This window comes from Lontra canadensis, unplaced genomic scaffold (genome assembly GCF_010015895.1).
Source record: "Lontra canadensis isolate GAN:19392208 unplaced genomic scaffold, GSC_riverotter_1.0 scaffold2, whole genome shotgun sequence".
Classification (NCBI taxonomy): Eukaryota; Metazoa; Chordata; class Mammalia; order Carnivora; family Mustelidae; genus Lontra; species Lontra canadensis.
Genome location: NW_022630996.1, coordinates 49,248,946 through 49,262,343, shown reverse-complemented (window position 1 = coordinate 49,262,343; position 13,398 = coordinate 49,248,946). Strand labels below are relative to the sequence as shown.

Below are 13,398 nucleotides of genomic sequence, written 5' to 3'. Positions count from 1 at the left end.
AAAATCTTTGAAAAAAAAAGTTATACACCTACAATAAGACTAAACAGACTATCTATACTTAATCAAAAAATTACTTTCTTTTTATTCCATGATTCCATAGGTATTTTACTTTTTTGAGTCTCCTTTTTTAACAATACTTCTCTGATCTGCTTGCAGATTTTAAGACATCACTTTTTTTTTTTTTTTTTTTGGTAAACCAAGTGGTATAAATGAATACAATCAAATACAAAATTCACTTTGACTTTCAGGTCTGCTCTTAAGTCTACGTCACACTTACTTCTGTTATCAGCTCAATGTGATGATGTCAAGTTAAATTAATGTCTTTTCAGTAAAACTATTTAGGCACAGAATAATTATATTTTACTTACTAAGAACTGCATCTATAAATTTACATATAGACTATTTGTATCTAAAATGCCCTTTTTAAACATTTCAAACATAATGGATATCACTAAAAGTTATTACCTCTCTTTCTCAAGGAAAATGGGTTTTAAAACACAGAGGTCATTTAAACTTGTGAGACCAAAGGTGAATTCCAAATAAATTATAGTTTTAGTAAAGAAACTAAGAAAATCCTGTTAAGCTAACTATCTCCTTCTTATGGTATTTTTTTGAGTTCTCAACAATCTCATTTCAAAAAAAAAAAAATTTGTCCTTCTTTGACAAATTGAGGTTTCTTTGTAGCCTATACATACACAACTCAGGACAATCTATCCTTTTCAAGGTTCCTTTTAACCTCTTCAAAGATTAGTTGAGAGTAATTTATTTATAAATTTATTTATAAATTTCTATTTACTGTAATTCTTTTCCATATCTGTTTTTAAAGTATTTTCAAATTAGGGGACACTATTCTTACCACATTCTTTGAAAATATGACTTCACTGTATGTCAGTATTTTAGCATCTTTTCTATGGCTGGCAACAATCACAGCCATGTTGAAGCAAGTGTCTAAGGAAGTTATTTTGTGACATTTTTATAATGTCAAAAATCTCACTGTTGGGGCACTTGGGTGGCTCAGTTGGTTGAGTGGCTGACTTCGGTTCTGGTCAAGATCTCAGGGTCCTAGGATCAAGCCCTGAATTGGTCTCCCTGATCAGCACAGAGTCTGCTCCTCTCTCTGCCTCTGTTGCTCCCCCTGCTTGTGCTGTCAAATAAATAAATGACTCTTAAAAAAAAAAAAAAAAAAAAAAAAACCTCATTGTTTCTAATGTTTTGAAGAAACTAAAAATTGACCAAAAAACTTTATTATGAAAACCTCAGTATCACAGGTAAGCAAGTGATACCCTATTTTAGCAGTATTGTATAGAAGGAATATATGATATTTAGCAGGTAAGATCTTTTCATTTTCTTTGGTACGAACTTTATGGACTGAAAAGAATTTGTTAAAATTTACATTTGTACTGTGTGCTATAGCTTCTGGGCCTTTTGGCTAAGATCAAATGCACTGTTTGCTAAATATACAAATATATGAGCAAAGTTTATTTTTTTCTGCAATTTATTAAAATCTTAGAAATCAAGAAGATATCTAAAGCTCCCATTTTTTTCAAATCAAAGTACCAAACACCAATGGAAAATACACTCTCATTGCCACAATCTGATGTAACACGATATACTACAGAAAGCAAGATTGCTAGTAAGATCTACCAGAGTAAGGTCTAAATTTCAAAGGGCCACCAATTCCTTTCAGTCCATAAACTTCTTACCAAAGGCACCCAAAATTAATTCTAGTTTTAAAAAGCAAGCAAGTGGGGTGCCTGGGTAGCTCAGTCCTTCAATGTCTTCCTTTGGTTCAGGTCATGATCCCAGTCCTGGGATGGAGTCCCAGTCAGGCTCCTTGCTCAGTGGGCAGCCTGCTTCTCCCTCTGCCAGCCACTCACCCCTGCTCTCTCTCTCTCTCTGACAAATAAGTAAACAAAATCTTAAAAAAAAAAAAAAAAAGGGACAGGCTAAGGTGTGTTCACTTGTGTAGTATGCCCAAGCTAATTCACTTAATAGCCACTACTTTTAACTGACCAGTGAGGTCTTTTGGGGAGATGAAAAAAACTTTACTGACTTAAAATTATTTGCAAAATTCAGTTTCCAAATTTGCTTTTATACCCCCTTCTCCACCAAGATCAATCCCAAAACATTTTTTGCACATCATGCAATCAGTATGCTTTATTTTGGTTATTTACTCTCCCTAACCCAGGTGTAAGAGTCCTTCCATCTGTCATTAAAATGATTTAGTCCTTCAGCATCTTCTATTGGCAATGTCTGGGTAATGCTCATGTTGGTACCATAATCATTCTCATTTTCATTATCAGAACTTTTAGAAAACATGGTTACAATATTCATAATGTTAAAAATTTAAAAGTCCCATCACAATACAAAGCACAGGACAGGAAAAGCAAAAAGATGAATAGTTAACATTCATGGTAACAATGCACTTAAGCCGTACATGGAGTGCTACACGATGGAGAATTCATTACTGTGAAGAGTAAATAATGACTGCCAATAGTAGAAGGTAAGGGAAAAAGACAGCAATGACTACCGAAGGAGAGAAATCCACGCCACAGTCATCTGACACTAAAATACTGCCTTTAGCACTGAATTCTGGAATGACGTATGGATTTTGCATTTTTTCTCAATCTTCTCCACCCACTGCTAAAATGTTGGACTTACAGTATCTTGGAGAAGGGTTTCCCAAGACTTAGGATATTTTTCAAAGCTTTAAAAAAATATTAACTTCAAAAACATAACAAACTCACAGTTAATTTCTCACTGGAAATAATGAAAGCCAGAAAACAATGAAATACTATCTTTAAAATGCTGAAAAAAAACCTGACTTAATAACTATTATTTTATTTTTCCAGTATTAACTGTAATCCATTCAACTGGACTACATATAACAGAGCTGACTCTACAGCCTACTTTAAAAATTAACATAGAAAGACTTAGATATACACACTATAGCTGTGTTTTTAAACAGCAGAAACTCTTGAATGTGTTCAGGTAGAAATATGAACAGCAATATTCAGAGCAAAAATACAACAGAAAAGAAGGGGAAACAAACCAAACTGCTCATAAATATTTTTGAAGGTAGGGGTGCCTGGGTGGCTCATTGGGTTAAAGCCTCTGCCTGCGGTTCAGGTCATTATCCCAGGGTCCTGAGATCGAACCCCATATTGGGCTCTCTGCTCAGCAGGGAGCTTGCTTCCCCCTCTCTGTCTCTGCCTGTCTCTCTGCCTAGTTGTGAGCTCTGTCAAATAAATAAATAAAATCTTTAAAAAAATATTTTTGAAAGTAAATAAACTCTTGGACTTCAGTGCAAATGAATTACACTTACATAAATCAACATGTATAAAATTCAATATAATAATGAAGGGAATAAAAGCAAGGCATATAGTCCATTCCATTTATAGAAGGGTTAAAAAAAAGCTAAGCAAGATACTGCTTTAGAATATATATGTATAGTAAAATGGTATGGGAAAGCAAGTGAATAATTATAGAAAGCTGAGTTCATCCAGAAATAGGAAAACAGACAAACAAGACAGGTGAAACAGGTGAAGAATATACTAAGGATCTTCAAAAGCACAGTACATGTTCTTTTTCTTTAGCCAGATGGGATATACAAATGTGTCTGTTACATTCTTTAGAATATGCACTCTTTTAAAAGTATGATATATTTCATTTGGCAAAAATAGCAAATGGACTAATGAGCAGTTTTCAAATAAAATTCACACTTAAAATTCAAATACAAGGGCACCTGGGTAGCTTAGCCAGTGAAGTATCTGCCTACGGCTCAGGTCATGATGGCAGGTTCCTGGGACTGAGTCCCACACCAGGCTGCCTGCTCAGTGGGGAATGTGCTTCTCCCTTTCCTCCCTGTTCACGTTGTCTTTCACTATCTCTCTTGCTTTCTCTCTCTCTCTAATCTTTTTTTTTAAAGTTCAAATACAATTTTTGTGCTAGTATGTATAAATTCGAAGGTACTAAATAGCATAGCCGTTACAAATACTCGAGTATGAGGAATCTTGAGGACTGTTGTGTCCATATTCATGAGCAATACTGGTCTGTAGTCTCCATGACGTCTCTGTCTGGTGTTGGTATCAGAATGACAGTTTCATCTTGCCATTTGCGACGACGTGGATGGAACTAGAGGGTATTACGCTGAGCGAAATAAGTCAATCAGAGAAAGACAACTACCATATGATCTCCCTGATATGAGGAAGGGGAGATGCAACGTGGGGGGTTTGGGGGTAGGAAAAGAATAAATGAAACAAGATGGGATCAGGAGGGAGACAAACCATAAGAGACTCTTAATGTCACAAAACAAACTGAGGGTTGCCAGGGGGTAGGGAGAGGGTGGTGGGATTATGGACATTGGGGAGAGTATGTGCTATGGTTAGTGCTGTGAAGTGTGTATACCTGGCGATTCACAGATCTGTACCCCTGGGGCTAATAATACATTATATGTTAATTAAAAAATTTAAAAATTTAAAAAAAAAAAAACCAGAAAGCCAAAACAAAAAAAAGAATGAGTTTCTCAATCTGTGTCTTTCAAGACATTTGCTCATATCATTTAAGTTGTCTAATTTGTAGTGTAAAGTTGTTTATATTTGCATTTAGTCTTTTTGATTTCCATAGGGTTGGTGATGATACCTTCTGTTTGATTCATGATTTTGGTATCTGTGACTTTCTTTTTTTTTTTTTTCTTGGCCAAGCTGGCTAAAGGTTTATCAATTTTAAAGAATCAACTTTTGGTTGTATTGATTTTCATTACTGTTTTTCTGTTTTCCATTTCATGGATATCCATTCTGATCTTTCCCACTTCCTTCCTTCAGTTTTCCTTGAATTTATTTAGCTATTCCTCTTCTAGTTTTAGGTGAAAATGTAAATTTCTGTTTCAAGATCTTTCTTCTTTCTAACTAGGCATTTAAAGTTACATATTTCTCTATAAGCACTGTGGTAATTGCATCCCATAAATTTTGATACACTGTGTTCTCGTTTCCATTCAATTCAAAACACCTCCTAATTTCCTTCTGATTTCTTTTGACCCAGAGACTATTTCGAAATGTGTTAATTTTTAAGAATTTATATTTTCTCAAAATTCCTTCTGTTAATTACTAATTAATTCTACTATGATAAAAGGACATACTTTTGTATGATTTCAACACTTTTATTTTTTTTATTTTTTTTTTTTTAAAGATTTTATTTATTTATTTGACAGACAGAGATCACAAGTAGGCAGAGAGGCAGGCAGAGAGAGAGAGGAGAAAGCAGGCTCCCCGCGGAGCAGAGAGCCCAAAACACTTTTAAATTCAGAGTTTTATGGCCTAGCAAAGGGTCTATCTAATCCAGACAATGTTTCATGTAAGCTTGAAAATAATGTGTATTCTCTGCTGTTCTTAGGGAAAGTATTCTATAGATGTGCAGGTTTGATAGTGGTTTATAGTGTTCTATAGTGGTTTATAGTGGTTTATAGTGTTCTATAGTGCTCTTCATTTACTGTATCTTTGGTCATATTCTATCTAATGTTCTATCACTACTGAAGTCTTTAATAGCCACCTGTTGTTGAATTGTCTATTTCTCTCTTCAATTCTGTCAGGTTTTGTCCTATGTATGTGGAGGTTTTGTTGTTTATAACTGTTTTTTTAATGGTAAATCAAGGATCCATTGACCTTTTTATCATTATAAAATGTTTTTTCTATTAATAATTTTTATTTTAAAATCTATTGTCTAATATTAGATAGCTACTCCAGCTCTGTTTTGGTTACTGTATGCATCGTTTATCTTTTTCCATTCTTATACTTTCGATCTTTTGTATCCTTGAATCTAGAGTATGTGTGACTTTGAGTCTTGACTTTGTCACCAGTATTTGCATGACCTTGGCAAAGTTAATTCAATTTTCTAAACATGAGCTTCTTTACCTATAACACAAGAATAGTAATATACAAAAAGATTGTTATCAAGATTAAATGAGACAAGGTTTGCAAGTAGTTCTGCCTAATATGAGTAATGAATATTCAGAAGTATTACAAAAATTATTACTGAGAAACATTCGTTAGATTATTCCTTTCTGCCCATGGATGCTGCTGAGTAAGCTTCGTTCAAGTCTCCAATCCCACCACCATCATGTCTAAGTCAGGGTCTCCCAAAGAGCGTGAACAGATGCAGAAGCTCTTTATTGGAGGTCTGATCTTTGAAACCGATGAGAGTCTGAGGAGCCATTCTGAGCAATGCAGAACACTTACGGAATGTGTGGTAATGAGAGATCCAAACACCAAGGGCTCCAGAGGCTTTGGGTTTGTCACATATGCCCCTGTGGAGGAGGTGGATGCAGCCGTGAATGCAAGGCTACACAAGGTGGATGGAAGAGTTGTGGAACCAAAGAGGGCTGTCTCAAGAGAAGATTCTCAAAAACCTGGTGCCCACTTAACTGTGAAAAAGATTTTTGTTGGTAATATCAAAGACGACACAAAAGAATATCATCTAAGAGATTACATTTGAACAGTAGGGGAAAATCAAAGAAACTGAGATCATGACTGACTGAGGCAGTGTGTAACCATCCCTCAGAACAATGTACTGACCAAACACACTTGAACATGTACCAGCAATAGGCCTCTGTGGGAGAGGATGATATACATCCTTGAAGCCCGAGCAGCTGGGAACACCCAGCCTGATTCTTTTTTCTGTTACCTCCCCTTCTCTAGAGATCATCTGTAGTTAATTAGATGATTCCTTTAAATGTGTTTACTCAACCACAGATCCTATACTGCTTGATCAGGCATATCTTGCTTGCTTGTTGATTGTTATCTGTATCTAATAAGTATGGGACTGAGGAGTTGTTTTGGGATGCAGTCTTCTCAATTGCCGACCCTTGCTCCCATTCCCTTGAAGCTGACTTGTTCATGCCCCATTCTTCTCCCGCGTGCATTTGGAAAGTGGCAAGTGGTCATTGGAAAACAGCAGCAGTGGCAAAAAGAGGAGTTCTGCTTTGTAACATTTGATGACTATGACTCTGTAGACAAGACTGTCATTCAAAAATACCATACTTTGAATGGCCACAACTGTGAAGAACGGAAAACCCTATCTAAGCAAGAGATAGCTAGTGCTTCATCCACACGAAGAGGTCTAAGTGGTTCTGGAAACTGCTGGTGGTCATGGAGGTGGTTTTGGTGGGAATGACAACTTTGGTGATGGAGGGAACTTCAGTGGTCAAGGTGGTTTTTGGTGGCAGTCGAGGCTGTGGTGGATAGGGTGGCAGTTGGGATGGCTATCACAGATTTGGTAATGATGGAAGCAACTTTGGAGGTTGCAGATGCTGTAATGATTTTGGCAATTACAATAATCAATCCTCAAATTTTGGACACATGAAAGGAGCAAATTTTGGAGGCAGAAGTTCTAGCCCCTATGGTGGTAGAGGCCAATACTTTGCTAAACCACGAAGCCAAGGTAGCTATGGTGGTTCCAGCAGCAGAAATAGCTACAGCAGTGGCAGAAGGTTTTAATTACTGCCAGGAAACAGCTTAGCAGGAGAGGAGGGCCAGAGAGCTGACAGGGAAACTACAGGTTATAAAGATTTGTGAACTGAGCCAAACACAGGGGTAGCAGGGCCTAGCTGCTTCAAAGTAGACATGTTTTAGACAATACTCATGTGTATGTACAAAAAGTTCAAGGACTGTATTTGTGACTAATTATATAACAGGTTATCATAGTTTCTGTTCTGTGGAAAGTATAAAGCATTCCAACAAAGGGTTTTAATGTAGTTTTTTTTTGCATCCTTGCTGTTGATTGCTAAATGTAATAGTCTGATCATGCTGAATAAATGTGTCCTTAAAAAATATATTACTAATGTTACTACCAAAGAAGATAAAAAAACTAATCAAAACAGAGACTCACCTTTTCTGATAAATACTGTTCATATATTCCAACAGCAGCTGCTCTTAAGAGACCTTTGGTTTGGTTGGTTTGATGTTTTCCATCTTTCTGACGACTTAATAAAACTTCAAGTTGCTGTTGGGCTGTAACTCGGTATCCTTCCACTGTCATCCAGAAGAAGAGATGTGCTTGACCTCCAGTTTGCTGCATGTAATCTAACAAACAAAATCCATAACAACATAGATATTAATGTCACATATTTTTGGATGCATGTAGCCATGCAAGTTAAGAAGGATTAAAGTTTCAAAGACTTAAAACTCTACATTTTCAAACTGTTAAGAAATGTTTAAGATGAAGAATGCTTACATCACAAATTGGTTAGGTTAAAAAGACCACAGTTATGTAGAAAACACAAATGGATGCACACATTTTTTTTTTAAATCTCATTTTTCATGATAAAATTTCTAGGAGATAAAATTACTACAGAAGGCTTCATCAGAAAGAAACTACTTCAGGAACATTTGGCTTCTGTTCTCAATAAAGATTACTGATTATAATATTAATATTCTTACAAATATTAAAAGTAAGGATTAGGATCTTCAATAAGCCATGCATTTATATTTTTGGTCATGAAAATGAAGAATCAGGGAGGTTAACTGAAAATGTCCTCCAGATAAAAAGCAGTTTTGATGTATAGTTGACCCCTGAACAATGCGGGTTAGATCAGGGGCACAACTCACCATGGACTCAAAAATCCATGTATAATTCCTGACTTCCCAAAACCGTAACTACTAATAGTCTACTATTGACTGGAAGCCTTCCAATTATATAAACATTTAACACATACAACATTCTGTATGTACTATATTCTTAAAGTAAGCTAGAGAAGAAAATGTTAAGAGAATCAAAGGAAAATACATTTGTATTACTATACTGTATTTATCGAATATAATCTGTATAAATAAGTGAATCTGCACAGTTCAAATCCATGTTGTTCAAAGGTCAGATATAATATTAACAAAATTAGTAAATATTTATATGTATTAAAATGATATAAAAACAAAGACCTATTCATGCACAAAATGATACAAACGTTAAAAACAATGTCTGGGGGCGCCTGGGTGGCTCAGTGGTTTAAGCCTCTGCCTTCAGCTCAGGTCATGATCTCAGGGTCCTGGGATCGAGCCCTGCATAGGGCTCTCTGCTTGGCGGTAAGCCTGCTTCCCCCTCTCTCTGCCTGCCTCTCTGCCTACTTGTGATCTCTCTCTCTCTCTCTCTCTGTCAAATAAATAAATAAAATCTTAAAACAAACAAACAAACAAACAATGTCTGTTGCTGATAAAGAACTATTTCTCAGATAATTTAAATTCATAGAATCTGCTAGAATTTAAATGAGTTATTTAACAAATGCACATTTAAGTTATAATAAGCATTTCTTTCCTTCTAAACAAAATAAATCTCTACCTCTATGATTTCCAAAAAAGGGAACACTTCAGAGAATGGACAGTGGAGGAAAGATATATTTGGTATGTTTAATATCAGATATTTAAAGTTTATTAATATTTACAATTATTAAAAATTTCGAGGGCTGTTTTATTTTCATAAAACAGATTTACCTACCCATAAAAAATTGTAGTGCAACATTGTCTACAAGAATGCTGTCCAAAGGGACTGTGCAAAGTTTCCCAAAGTTTGCTGCCAGTTTCACAGTATTTATTTCCTAAGAGAAAAGTAAATGCAGGTCAATATTTCATCTACTCATGCACTAGGTTAAAGATCTTTTCATAGATATAAAAATGTTAAACTAAAATGGAATAAAAATAAAGTTTTTTCTTTTCTTCCTCCTTCATGTGGGTTCCCAACAGTCCCAGCCTAGAGAATTTCCTAATTAATAGCTGCTTAGTAAATACGCATTAAAAGTATGATAAGCATTTACTTCTTTCATTATAAAATAATTCTGAATTACTAGAATTTCGAATATTCTCTATTTCTACATATTCCAAATGAAAATGAACATTTTAGGAGCTAAAGGGGATGTCTGGAATGCTTACAATGTCCAAGAATAAATAAATCCCAACATGTTCAAGTACAGACTGAAGCCTATTCACTGAGAAAACAGAAAATATCCCAAAAGAGTAATTTTTCTCCTGAGAGAGTAAAAACTCTACCATCTTTCATTAAAAATATGCTTCTTCTCAGACAACGTAAACAGTAAATTAAATTTAGTTTTCAAAGTCAAAAAGCAAGGTAACTACCTACACATGAAAAAACACAGAAAAACAAAACAAAACATGGGTTCGAAATTTAGACAGTCTAGATGCCTGGGTGGCTCAGTCAGTTAAGCATCTGCCTACAGTTCAAATCATAATCCCAGGGTCCTGGGGTCGAGCCCCGCATTGGGCTCCCTGCTCAGTAAGGAGCCTGCTTCTCCCTCTGCCTGTCACTCCTCCTACTTGTGCTCTCTCCTCTCTCTCTGACAAATAAATAAATAAAATCTTCAAAAAAAATTTATAGAGAATCCACATGTCAAGCACTGTGCTATGTACTTTCTACACATTATTCTCCACAACAATCCTATTGGATAAATATCACCCACCTCACTTAAGAGATAAAAAAGCTGAAATCAGAAAGACTGCCTATGATTACAGAGCTGCCAAGAATGACTCAGTGTTTTCAAAGCCTGCAGCCTCTTCCATAAAACCCGAATGTTTCTGTGTCACCAGTTTCTCTGTATTCCTAAATCCCTATCTCACAATCCTCTATTTAAAAAATAAAGATCAGAGGTGCCTGGGTGGCTCAGTCGGTTAAGGTTTCCCTTCAGCTCAAGTCATGATTCCAGGGTCCTGGGATTGAGTCCCCTGTTGGGCTCCTTGCTCAGTGGGGAGCCTGCTTCTCCCTCTACCTCTGCTCCCCTGAACCCCACTCATGTGCTCCATCTCCCTCTTGCTCTGTTCTCTGTCAAATAAATTAATAAAATCTTAGAAAAAAAAAAAAAAAGGAAGAAGAAGAAAGATCAGAAGGTTCTTCTGAAAGTTAGGGTGCCTTAATTAGGGGCAGATACTAAATTAGATGTAGTTAATACATAATGGAGAAGAAAAAGAACTTGAGAAAAGGGGAAAACTTCCTCTCTAATTAGTATTTCCCTTCATATAAATACTGTATAAATAGATAACTGACTTAAAATGTCTGGCATAAAGCAACCTGGTGCCAGCACATGTTTTCTCCTAAGTCTTCTTTCTTCAAACTTACCACCTCTTTCTTTCCCAGAAGCAGCTCCACATATGAGATGTAGAAGAGTATTCATCGTAACTTTATTATTGTAATAAAAAAGATAAACAGCCTTCTAAGATTTCAAGATGAGTGGCACGGTTAAAAAACTTTATCTCTGTGGAGATTCTGACTTTTCTTCCCAAGTGAACTAATTAAAAAGGTAAAGCTTGAGACTCAAAAAAGAATTGACGGGCTTCAAAACAAGGTATCTAAATTTTAAAGGGCTCTGCTATCAAAAGATTCCTGAACATTGGGGCACCTGGGTGGCTCAATCAGTTGAGCATCCAACTCTTGATTTCAGCTCAAGACATTTACTCTGGGTCCTAGAAGCAAGCCTTGCATTGGGCTCCACACTCTGGGGAGTCTGCTTGAAGATTCTTTCTCTCTCTCCCTCTCTCTCTCTCAGCAACACCCCCACCCGCTCCCACTCATGTGCTCTCTTGCTCTCAAAATAAATATTCTTCTATACTGAATGTGCAGGAGTATATAATTTTAAAATACAGTTAACTGAAACAAAGACAGACATACACATAAACTCAGGTATTAGACAAATGCAGGCCTCAAGTAATGAGTTGTAATTAATTCAGCAACTAAACTCAGTATTGATAAAAATCAGTCTTCTATTCCTTAAGAAATTTAAAATTTAAATACATTTTAAATTACAAGCCCAGAGAGTCACAATAAATTTCCAAAAGAGAAAGCCAGAAAAAAAAATTGACTATACTGAAATCTAAGGTAGTAAAAAAAGCTCTTTTCTGTTTCCAAGGCCCAAATCTCTGCTCTTCTCCAAACAGCTACCTATAATTACTGTTTCTAATTCATCTCTCTCCATTTTCTCCTGGACCAGTTCCAATAAGGGTTTCTCTCTGCTACTCCAAAATGCTATTATCAGATCACCAATATTCTCCTGGTGGCAAATCAAATGGTCAATTCTAAATCTTCATCTTACTCAACTTATTAGCAGCCTGAGACATACCTGATCTCTTACTTCCTTAAAAACTTTCTATAATTGGCTTCTGGAATATCACACTCCCAGGTTTTCCTTCAATTTCACCAGTCACTTACTCTGTTTCTTTAGGTAGATCTTCAACTTTGTCTTAAAACTCTAGTAACTATACTGCCTCTGGACTAAGTTCTTGATTATCTTCTTACATAAACTCACTGTCTTAGGTAACTCCATCCAGTGTCTTTACTTTAAATAAAGATCTAATAATCCTAAGGACCCTCAAAGTTTAGGTCCATCACCAACCTTCCCCTTGAACTACAGTGCTTACCAGCTAGCAGGTCTTTATGATTGTCAAATAAGGATTTCAAACTAAAACATCCAAAATTTGATTGTCGCTTCTCAATCTCCTCTTTACTGTGTTATCTATTCTAGTAAATAGCAACACTGTTCATGCAGTCAGGCCAGAAATTCTAGGAATCCTCCCTGAGTCCTTCCCCCCTCCCACTCCATATTTAATCTATTAGCAAATCTGTTAGTACTACATCCAATTTCTAATTACTTCCCACAACCTCTGCAGACATCTCACAGTGGACTAAACCAATTGTCTCCTAAATGATCTTTTAGTCTCCATTCTTATTCCCGCCAACTCTACCACAGTATCTAAACATCACAAAGACCCCAAGTGATTATTTTACCTCATAAGTCAGGTCATGTCACTTGCCAGCACAAATCTCCAACGGATTCCCATCACAATTAGAATTTTTTAAAAATCAGGGCACCTGGGTGGCTCAGTGAGTTAAGCCTCTGCCTTCAGCTCAGGTCATGATCTCAGGGTCCTAGGATTGAGCCCCGCATCCAGCTCTCTGCTCAGGAGGGAGCCTGCTTCCCCCTCTCTCTGCCTGACTCTCTGACTACTTGTGATCTCTCTCTCTGTCAAATAAATAAATAAAATCTTTAAAAAAAAAAAAGAATTTTTAAAAAATCTTACTATGGTAGATAAAACCATATATGATATAATCCCTAAGGTTCCTCTCCAATTTTATTACTACTACCATCCTTTCTCATTCATTCTGTACCAGCCATGCTGACCTACTCTAACTCACCAAACATCTTCCTATCTCAGGACCTCTGCGTATGATTTCACCTCTGCCTGAAAGATTCTTTAAAAAAAAAAAAAAAAATCTCAACACTTTCTCATTATTCTATCAGATTTCTCTAAGCTCAAATGTAACCAAATCACTCAGCATCTATCTAAAACATTCCTAGACGTTCTCTATCTCTCTACTTTGCTTTACTTGTTATTTTTTATATTTACTTATTTT

The 13,398-nt window shown here is 36.0% G+C and overlaps 1 protein-coding gene and 1 pseudogene across 3 annotated transcripts in view; one reads left to right on the top strand and one right to left on the bottom strand.

The window, feature by feature from the left end:
- The window catches only part of SNX13 (sorting nexin 13), a 132,666-nt gene that overhangs the window by 39,863 nt on the left and 79,405 nt on the right, over positions 1-13,398 (bottom strand). For all 3 annotated transcript variants that reach the window (XM_032873811.1, XM_032873792.1, XM_032873801.1), the window contains exons 12-13: positions 9,481-9,580; positions 7,882-8,075 (exon numbers count right to left, since the gene is read on the bottom strand). In XM_032873811.1, the coding sequence (XP_032729702.1) occupies positions 7,882-8,075; positions 9,481-9,580 (294 nt within the window). The remainder of the gene's footprint in view (positions 1-7,881; positions 8,076-9,480; positions 9,581-13,398) is intronic.
- Positions 6,115-7,490, top strand: LOC116877218 (annotated as a pseudogene).